Consider the following 10,794-nt stretch of genomic DNA (forward strand, 5'->3'; position numbering starts at 1 on the left):
CAGATTTAATTTTAACGCATCGTTACATCATGGGCAGGAAATATACACTTTTCATTAAAAGGGTGAGCTTAAACATGTTATGGTTCGGTGTTGTTGTGACGTGTCCATAGTAACAGGCTACAAAGAGTTAGAAGCCTAATAGCCTCAAATTCTGAATCTAGGCCTGAAAAAAGAATCTTAAATGTGTGGAGTTCAGACATTGTGTTTATCAACAGATGATTTGGAGTTGATAATTAAATTATCTCTTTATGTTGAATAGGAGTATCATATCATGATGACAACGTATCTATCCAAAGATTCTAAATGATTTTGGGGAGCAGCCATTGAAACTCCTGTTAGGGTATCGCCTTAGTCAAAGTGTCTGGGGGCTGACGACTATCCTAACGATGATCCGGTGATGGAGGGCTGCCATGAGGGGATCACATTAGCACATCAAAGCAACGCGGGCTTCTGATAGAGATGTTGCTCCAGAAGGTATCAGGATGCTATGTCTAGAGACTACCACAACGTTTGCTATTTACTCAAATGAAGTTGCATTTTAAAGTTTTATATGACTTCTTTATTGATATTGGGTTTATAAAAAAACTGCACGTTTCACTGATCGTTTTCCTGGGTGAAATGAGTTAGGGGCCAGAATAACACCAAGTAGTATTTGGTTTTGGATTCCTTTCTATTTTTCTATTCCACGCGTCGTGTCTTCTTTATAATTCCCTCTTTACCCAAGAGATGACAAGATAACAAAGATAAGAAAGGATAATATTATCTGAAAACAAACATAGATGTTAGTTTGTACACAACATGTACTTATCTCTTGACTATAGTCGCTCCCTCCTTGAAACCTTTGGGATTTCAAGGGCTGGCCATTTGGCCCCACGTTGAATAAACACAAAGGTGCCTGGGGCCCCTCCAAAAGGGAGCTTCACGGCCCCCATGCTGAGCCTGTTTGTGTGTTTAGGCCGGGGTTTTGAGGTGCTAAACACCTACCCCCCCCAGAGATAAAAGATGATTAATGCCTTTGAATGAGTCCCGCTTAAAGGCTCAGGCCTACTTAAGCCCTTCATTAAGGTCCAGGCGAGAGGGAAGGTCCACACACTGGAGACAGGGCATCTCACCAGAGCCCCGGAGGAACAAGAGGTGAAAGCTCACCACGTTGGGAGAACTCTGGCCTTTGAAGTGGCCCCCCGTCTGCTAGGAACTCCCTGAGGCACTGGGAATGGAAATTTGATTAGCTCGCACTTTTTCCTTCTTCAGCTTCTTCAGAAAGGAGTTCCCACACCATTGGAGGGAGACGTTCTCTTCCAGTGTCATTCCAGACGGCAGCAGCGGCAGTGAAGTCCTGTATAAATATCAGAGGGTTCGATAAGCACAGGGGACACTCTGGAACTGGCTGCTGAGCAGGAAGTACGGACTACAGCTATGGATACACATGGGTCCAGTCTACTCTATCTGACCGTCCTCTACCTCACCCGTGAGTACTGTTCTGTTGTGTGTTTTGTTGGCCCTTAGGTTGACAGCTATTTGCTAATTGATGTTCATTATTTGTCTTAGCCAAGATACTTTGTAATCATATTTAATATGAATTTATGTGTGAGATGAAGGGGAGGGGAATAGGGAGGGAAGAGGTGGGGAAGAGTGAAAGTTCTGTCTTTTAAATCAAGTAATCAAAACAAAAATAGATGTATTCTAGATAAGTTTAATCAAGTATTTTATCCAAATGTCATTGCTATTTGTTTATATATTTTTGGATTTTCTTCCAGATTGTGACACATATATTATTACAAATTTTAATTATTAAATAGCAATAGTTTTAGAATATACTAAATGTGCCTTCATTTACATTTAAATGTACTATTGAACTATTTCTGGACCTGAATTAAAACAATAATTTTGCTTGCACTCAGCAAATATAAGGAGTTAAAACGAATGTTGATCTGAGCAGCTGTCTGTATGCACTGTATTAACCTGTGTGGTGTGGTTCTCTTTAGTGGCAGAGGTGTGGAGCAAGCATGGGGAGCAGAGAAACCTGTTTGCCTTGAGAGCATGCTGCAGAAGACAGAGCCACTTTGTTTACATTGGTCAAGGTAAAAGGATTGAAAACCAGTTTAACAAACAGATTAACACAACCATTGTTTTGTTTGAAGTAAAACTTCAAATGGGTTCTCTATATGAAAACAGAAGTCTTCTCTCATTTTCACATTATACAGGAAAGTTAAACCAACATGATTTTTTTTACACATCATTCTTTCTTTTTATCAATTAATGGGATTTTTCTCATACCAATAATGTATATTTGTGCGTTGTTGACAGACATCTCTGGGAGTCCAGTCAGCATGGACGTGGGGATGTGCCGGTCCCACTGTGGGGGCGCGTACAGGACATCAAACGATCGCACGCAGCAGGATTACCTCAAGTATTCCTCAATGCTGGAGTTTCTCCGAAGCAAAAAGGTGAGGCGGCCCTGCAGTTTTAAAAACCGCCACAAGGGCGCACTGTTACCTCATTATTGTTCGCGAAGGCATACAAATGAAATATCCCTTTGTTGACATTTGAGGAAATTACGAATCTACTTAACTTTTAAGTCATATATTTTATTTTCAGTCTTTCCACGAAAATATGATAGAGATAGCTTTTTGCCTATTATAAATACATAAATACTCATTATCGAAACCCAAAAGCACATTCAAATGGTATAATAATGAAACGATACCATCAACTAAGGAACACGTTTCAACATGTCTTAACAATATGATATCTTACTAAAAGATGGGGCCGCGAACGGCGTCCACGGAGAGCGCGGACCCACCGGAGCACACACCGTCGTGCGGGCAGAACCACGTGTGCGAGCCCACGGGGGTGAGAGTGGACCGGGTGCTTCTGTTTGAAGGGCCACGGGAGGTCGAGGTGATCCAGGAATGCCATTGTGAAACAAGAATCACCCAGTGTCTGCGGACCCCTGCATTGAGGACCTATTTCTTCGAGACGCCATACGAGACTGTTGTCGACGTAGGAGGATGCGCCAAGTCCAAGGGCTCCCCAGGTGTGTATGGCCTCCATGGTCATAGCTTGGCCTGCCTGTATTATTCAGTTATTCACTTCATTATTCTGCCAGTTATTCCCATAAGTGACAACTAAGGCAGTCACAGAAAATAGAATACAGGCCACTAACCACTACAAGTTTCGGTTTACATGGCGCTGCTTTGTAATTGGCCCTCAGTCTTGAGGGGAACATAGGCCTACATCAATATTAGGCTAAGGTACTGTCTGTTCCTGTAGTTTTAACACAAGGTTGATTTTATTTATGTCTGTCCATGTATATGCCCTTCGCAGCACCGACATGGTCAATGTTATTTCTATAATGGTGCCCTAACAAACCCGATGGCCTCATAATTAATGTTATTCCTAAACCTGTGCTTTTTCTCCTGTCAAAGGGGTCCCTTGGGAAAATTCCCCTCATTGAACATTCCATAACACTAAAAATAAAGCCCTCAAGTCAAATAAAGCTCAAATCAATTGTAAACTTGACTATGTATAAATTAATTCTTGTGTCCTTCTCAGATGGATTCTCCTGTGTCCCCACAAAGTTTGCCTCAGCCATAGTGGAGACTCCTAACAAATTGAACCTCGTCCAGACTGTGGTGGCCTGTGAGCTGAAGGAGAGTTGTTACAGAGTCCCATCTATCGAGTACTACTACGAAATAGTGGACCAAACGGACGGAATCAAAGAGGAGAAACTAAAGGTTGGTTCAAGCAAAATCGTGTTGTTTTTCAAAGGTCTTCGTACTATTTGAAAAGACCACAAGCCTTGAAGCATAAATGCAGAGTTTGTAATGTCCCCATGTTTAGGAAGATTAAAAGTCTTATTCTGATTAGGGCCAGTATAATCCACATGTGTCCTTTAATATGCTAGTGTACAGGAAGCTGCAAAAGAAAAAATGGAAGTGTCAGACAGGGTAATTGCATTTCTTTAGGCTCATCAGGACGTCTAGAGGAGAGTACTCAATCCCCAATAGGGCTAGTGGCTGGCACCGCACACACTCATGTGTTAAGTGCTATAGGATATCACACGTGCATGGCTCCATTGGGCCTACTATACCAATACACATTACACAATAGAGCAGTCTGGCCAGCAATAACATTTGGAAAAAGCCAAATGTTTAAATCTTTAGATTTCTGGTTAAAGAACACACAAAAAACACACACACAAAAAAAAAAGTTGGGTTTTAATTTGTTTTTCACTGATCAGAAGGAAGCCATTCAACGTAGATGTAACTACAGCTCTATCCTTGTCATCATTGTGATTCAAACTATTTGGTGAGGTTCATTGAAATGGACCACTCAATCCTTTTTTTCACAAGGCTCCTCCACATCATAGACATCAGTCATAATCAGAGAGCATGGCCTTCTGTAAAACCAGATTTCATGTTGTGGTTTATAAATAAACTCTGAGCAGAGGCAGAACAAGTAATTGGGCCGGCCCTGCGTCACAGCCGTCTGCCAGCCTTCACACCAGAGGTGTAAAGAAAGAGCAAACACAAATGGTGTCGCAGGTGTCAAATCAAAGCAGTTGCCATGTTAAACAGCACATGGCCCACCCCCTACCCCCTGCCCCCCCACACTGGTCAATATTTGTGGGCTAGCTGTGAGCTGATGGCCCTCTCTGTGTTTTGCAAATTTTTTCCACAGGAAATAGATGTGGGCAGATGTATGGGAGGGTGCACCGCAGGAAACCGATGCCTTCTCAGGTAAGCATGAACACAGCTGGCCCAGTGTCAACACCCACCACCCCCCCCCCCCCAGCCACACACAGAACCTCCCCTGATCCCCCCACTGTGTGTGAGCAGGGCGTTAAATTGATCCTCCTTAACCCAAAACACCAAATGTGTATCATCATTTTTCTATCGGTGTGGAAATTATTTCAAGTCAGTTCATTCATTCTTCTGCAACCAATGCTTGCAAAGCAAACCAGTATTAAAAAATGGATGTTGTAACAGTGAATATATTTCTGAAAGGAAAACAAGGAGGTTTGTTGTTTGGCGGTCCATATATCAACAAAATATCTGATGTTAATATTGCTGTTTTTCATTTTCTTATCATGGTTATTGTAGCACTTAAGCAAAATCTTGGGCAGCACATGTATGTGTTTTAAGCTTTGGTAAACCAGGAAATCTAAAAAATCTAAACAATCCAAAGTAGCTACTATAACAGGAATCCTTTTAGTCAGATAGACACAAGCCTAGTTACCTACTGTCTCGAAATGAATATTCCACAGCAAGCTAGAACATATATATATATATATATATATATATATATATATATATATATATATATTTACAAAAGGCCTGCCCCTGGCTCCAGCCGGGCTGTCTGGTCACCCTGAGGTATAGCTAATGTGTCAGTTGGTGGTTTGTGGGAGGACTATAAAATGACTACATTTCTTTACGATCCATATCCATTATTCATCATGACAGTCCATCTTATTTATTAACATAAAAAACACATTGCCAAAATGTACCTTTCAGGAATTGTTTATTATATATGCGTGAAAAGATGTGTATAAATGAATGGAAAATTATACTTTGTTTTTTAATTGTACTTCAAGTGTATTCAATCACCATTTTCTGATTGCAGGAGCCCCTCTGATCCAGAAATGTGTCGCCTCTGGGCTGAAAGACCACAAACCTCTTGTGCTCCACAAAGCCATGAGAGCCACACTTTCCTGAACCAGCATGGACAGACTCGCACCGTTCTTTCCATTACCTCGTGCCACTGCCAGAACTGAATATAGCGCCCTCCAGTGGAGCGCAACTGAACTGTTCACCGCTAGGACGGTTCGGGACGTGTATTTCTAATGCGGTTTTAGTATTTTTTATACAATTTTGATATTTCACGTAAGCCTTCCATCTCTGCTTAAATAGTATTGTATTATATGTAATATATGTAAACTATATAATTTGTAAATAAAACCTATCCTAAAGCTCTGGATAAAGAGTGGATAATATTTATTCCATTTAGCAGACCCTTCTGAAGCGACTTTCACAGTAAGGTCAGATAGGACTACATGTAATGAATTTAGTATGAATGATTCTAAAAGAACGAGCAGCGTAAATACTTTGAATGAAACAATAAGGCTCTTGGAATAACACGTAGGCCTAGGCCTGTTATCCCTCATAAAGGCTACAGCAATAAAAGACCAAAGGCCATGGTAGAGGAGCTATTTTCAGTTATAACCAAAGGATCCAATTTCCAATTATTAGTTGTCTTTAAACACGTGTCGGAGAGCAAAGAGTTTCTTATTTTTGTATAAACGTGTGAAACAACAAGTTGTGTTATCCTTTGGCTACGTGAGAAGTTTATGACTTGCTTATAGGGTGTTAGGTGGTGGACAAAAAACACTTTGATGTCCCTGATAACAATTATATTGAGGGCAAGTGAGTCAGAATTTAAACTGCACATCGTGCGTAAAGATCAAAGATGACACATGACACGGCACTTAAAACATTCAAAGGACTGTTTTCTCGCATCACACAACTATCTAGACTTTGATCGTTAATGGGGTTTCAAAAACATTGATTGATCAAATCTAGCCCTCTCGTTGATTTTAAGCTTTCATTTTCTAAAGATCAATGCGTAAAACAAGCATCTGGAAATGTTAAAAGGTTACAAGGCTCTTGCCATGCCAGTCGGTGTTGAATCTCTATAAAAATCATTGCATCAGTGATTATCCACATATAACTGGATAAGAAGTTATGCAAATCTCACGATGTGTAGCCAACGACACCCTTCTATTTAAGGCAGTAATGGGAGTCCCGCAAGACACTGTCCCGATTATCCTAAATTAATGGATTCCTGCAACAGCGGTTAGCCTCCCATGGCGAGCAGCAAACACTCCTCTACAGCCCAAATCAAATTTCGTCCGTTTTGTCTTTGCATTTTCGACATCCATAACCAAATAAATAAGATGTTCACATTAATACGCCTGGTATTCCATTTGTCCAAAAATGTCTCAAGGGTCGGTTGGAATTCGTTGATTTGAAGTTTAATGCCAGACGTCTGCTGAATAAATCTGCAATCGGGTTCACACCTTGTTAACCACGCCATTAGTATCCCTTTATATTCGCTGATTGGTGATTTACATTTGCGACCAAATAGCATCTTTACTACTGTTTACCGAGGCCAGGGGGACCCTATAAACGGGGCCTGAGTATTTGATATATAAAGTCGAGCTCCAGGGACCAGCACTCACTCCAATTCCCAGGTCCTGGCTGGTTCGGATGCAGCTGCAGACCATGTCCGAGATGCTACTCTTCGTGCTCAGCGTCGCCTCTCTAGTGTGCAGATCTGCCGGTAGGCCCTCCGTCAACTATTTGGAGAACCACTTCGAGACAGAAGAGGTCCGCTCCGAAGCCATCAAGAGGCTTTTGGAAGTTTTTGGGATGGACGACCCCCCTCATACTCGGGGCCACAAGCAAGCGCCCCAGTATATGCTTGATTTGTACAATACAGTGGCAGATGTGTACGGCGTTACCAAGGACCCCTATCTTTTGGAAGGAAATACCGTACGCAGTTTCTTTGACAAATGTAAGTTCCACGGACAATGCAAATGATCCATCCGTTGTTCATGCTGTAGCCTATATCCTCGTTCAATAGCCGTATGCCGTGCACTGGGAAATAGAGCTACAAACTGGTGGATGTGTATCTTATGTGGTTTCTTTGTTGTTTTTTGGATAGTGCGCAGTGAACAAGAATACAGGTTCAATCTGTCCAACGTGGCCCGAACCGAGAAGGTCCTGACTGCTGAGCTGCATCTTTTCAAGTTGCGCCCTCAGTCATCCGTTACATTCAGCAGACATCATTTCTGCCAGGTAAACATTTCATGGATCATAAGTGGAGGCAAATATCCAACAACAATACCGATCCAATCGCCAGGCGAAAAGAGCTATTTATTTGAACTCAATCAATATTTTTTTCGTCTTCACCTTCAGGTCAGCGTCTATCAGGTGCTTGATATTACGAAAAATAACACCACACAGGACAGAAAGCTGCTGTCCTCTCGACTCATCCCCATCCACTCAAGTGGCTGGGAAGTGTTCACCATCACCCAAGCTGTAAGTGTGCACTGCTCTTTAAAATCCGTCACAGTTTCAATATATATATATATATATATATATAAATAAACAAATAAAAAAACATAATAAACAAGACTTCCTGTATTTAGATGAACTGTGGTTTTTATTAAATTTGTATTATTTTTTGCTAAAAGGTACGCTCCTGGATGGTGGATGAGGGCAACAACCAAGGTCTCCAGGTGGTAGTCAAGACCCTGGGGGGCAGCCAGGTAGACATGAAGCTGGCGCGCTTCGCCTCCGGACGCAACCACCACCAGAGCAAGCAGCCCATGCTGGTGGTCTTCACAGACGACGGCCGGCGCTCTACAACACTTGAGGGAAAAGGTAGGAAACGTGCTGGGCTAAACAGATAATTTCATTATTATCCTTCTCCTGTTGTGGGATTCATACATTTGTATTCAGTAGTGGTGCTGTGTAAAGATATGTGTACTTAATTATGCACGTTGATAGGTGTAGAAATACATTGTGCACAAGTTAGCTCGGCTGGCCGTTGCATCAGTGAGTTTCATTATTATGATCAAAGCAAAACATGACCAAACCTCACCCCTTGATGGTCGTGGTCTCCTCCTGACCTGTCCTTTCAATCTCCAGCTCTACCTCCGCTGTTTGCCTTCAGACGGCTATGACTTCCGCTCACTATATACCGATTGTAACGGGTTGTTCCCTTCCCCCCCAGATCCCATGGACACGCCCCTGCTGCCCCACATACCCATGGCGGGCCCCCCGCCCTCCCGCAGCGCCCGCTCCCTGGACTACGGCGAGGAGGACCCCGGCAGCGTGGCGGCGGCGGCCTGCCAGCGCCTGCCCCTCTACGTGGACTTTGAGGAGATCGGCTGGTCGGGCTGGATCGTGTCGCCGCGCGGCTACAACGCCTACCACTGCAAGGGCTCCTGCCCCTTCCCGCTGGGCCAGAACATGAGGCCCAGCAACCACGCCACGGTGCAGTCCATCATCAACGCCCTGAAGCTTACGCGGGGCATCGAGACGCCGTGCTGTGTGCCCGACAAGCTGTTCTCCATCAACCTGCTGTACTTTGACGACGAGGAGAACGTGGTGCTCAAGCAGTACGACGACATGGTGGCGGGCAGCTGCGGCTGCCACTGACCCCTATCTCTCTGCAAGGCACTAGCCACTGACCTCTCTCTCCCTCTCTCTCTCTCTCTCTCTATCTCTCTCTCTCTCTCTCTGCGAGTCACTAGCCACTGACCTCTCTCGCTATGAGTCACTAGCCGCTGACCTCTCTCTCTCACGCTCTCTCTCTGTGAGTCACTAGCCGCTGACCTCTCTTTCTCGCTATCTCTCTTGCTCTCTCTCTCAAAGACTCTACTAGCCACTGACCTCTCTTTCTCTCTCTCTCTATCTCCCAATGGGATGGCTCAGTAATTGATACAGCCCATGCTACAGCACACACTGCATCGATCAGCATTGATGCAGTGTAAATATCCCCACAGTCTGGATTTGTACATTTGATAAGTGATGAGTGAATTCATTTTATTTTTTTATCTCAATGAATCATAGTTTAGAACAGGCTAGAAATTAGTTATGTGTTATTTGTTAAAGTGGCGTTGTAATATATGTATATACTTATAAATTATAATATATGGCAGTGCAGCAAGTGATATCATGTGAAACATGTAAATATGTATATTTTATGTTTTCCATTGTGAGCCAAAGTTGTAATAAATGGTGAAGAAAAATAACTTGATGGTGAACTTTCTGTACTCCCCAAGGCCTCATTGAATAGAGACTTAACTGGGACTTAGCAGTGTTGTCATGTAAATAACCTACAATTATAATGATTAGTATATTTGAAAATTATCGAATTACATCACATTGCTTATAAACGCCTTTATTATTATATTATTGGTAATATAATAACTTGTAATCTGAGTGGCCATGTAAGATGCGTCAAAGCTTGTAGAAGACACCTCATTATAAATGTGAGAGAGTGAGCCAGAGTGCATGGTTCCCCAGCAGAGGACACTGGGTCATCAGCCAGAAAGTGGCAGACTGGTGATGCTTGTGAAGGTACGATACATGGGTGGTTACCATTCAACAACTAAACCACTTTCCTCCTGTGGGATATACGGTTAAAGAGATTAAAAAGAAAAGCTTTCAAAGCAGAAAATAACTGAAAATATTGAAAGACAGTTCACTTTAGGTACAACACTATTCAAGGCATGGCGTCAAGATGATATAATAAATATAAACATGATCAATGTAACAAAAGCATTTAGTTTAACCCCCCTTTTGGAATCTCTTGCTAAATCTTGCAAATGCTTTGTTCCTTTTTTACAAAAAAAACCCACTGATCCGTAGTCACAAGATTATCTAAGAACACATCAATCTCCGGCCCTGATGAAAGCAGTCAGCTCATCAAACGGTCTATTTGCCCACTACAAAACCCTGGCTCCGCACAGCAGTAACCGGAGCAGGGCCAAGGCGTTGGTCATACAGTGGCACTAAAGGGGGTTGATGGCACTCGGCATGATGCCGGGCGACAGCCCTGCCTCATTGTCAGAGGGGCGCCCATTCTCTGTGGAGAAAATGATGAAATGCTGCCATTATAATGGAGGAACCAAAGGGCCCCAGGGCTGCTGGATACCTGATATCCCTCTTGGCCACGCAGGTACTCTTTTGTCCTGGTATTTCATATCTGACATATCCA

The 10,794-nt window shown here is 42.9% G+C and overlaps 2 protein-coding genes across 3 annotated transcripts; both read left to right on the forward strand.

Annotated features, from left to right (window-relative positions):
• Positions 1 to 1,416: 1,416 nt before the first annotated feature.
• Positions 1,417 to 5,779, forward strand: pnhd (pinhead; the record flags this gene model as incomplete). Its single annotated transcript, XM_084480688.1, has 7 exons — positions 1,417 to 1,468; positions 1,986 to 2,081; positions 2,308 to 2,447; positions 2,764 to 3,037; positions 3,556 to 3,737; positions 4,684 to 4,742; positions 5,629 to 5,779. 7 exons carry the CDS (start codon positions 1,417 to 1,419, stop codon positions 5,777 to 5,779), a joined length of 954 nt encoding a protein of 317 aa, XP_084336814.1.
• A 1,516-nt stretch (positions 5,780 to 7,295) lies between these two features.
• Positions 7,296 to 9,230, forward strand: admp (anti-dorsalizing morphogenic protein; the record flags this gene model as incomplete). 2 transcript variants are annotated; one of them, XM_084480872.1, is made up of 5 exons in its annotated part: positions 7,296 to 7,578; positions 7,729 to 7,862; positions 7,983 to 8,105; positions 8,261 to 8,459; positions 8,803 to 9,230. In XM_084480872.1, the coding sequence occupies 5 exons, from the start codon at positions 7,296 to 7,298 to the stop codon at positions 9,228 to 9,230; spliced, it is 1,167 nt and encodes a 388-aa protein (XP_084336998.1). The 2 variants fall into 2 exon arrangements, with proteins under 2 accessions (XP_084336998.1, XP_084336999.1); XM_084480873.1 differs by having other exon boundaries at positions 8,261 to 8,450.
• Positions 9,231 to 10,794: the final 1,564 nt, after the last annotated feature.

Source organism: Micromesistius poutassou (genome assembly GCF_964030765.1).
Source record: "Micromesistius poutassou genome assembly, chromosome: 16".
Taxonomy (NCBI): domain Eukaryota; kingdom Metazoa; phylum Chordata; class Actinopteri; order Gadiformes; family Gadidae; genus Micromesistius; species Micromesistius poutassou.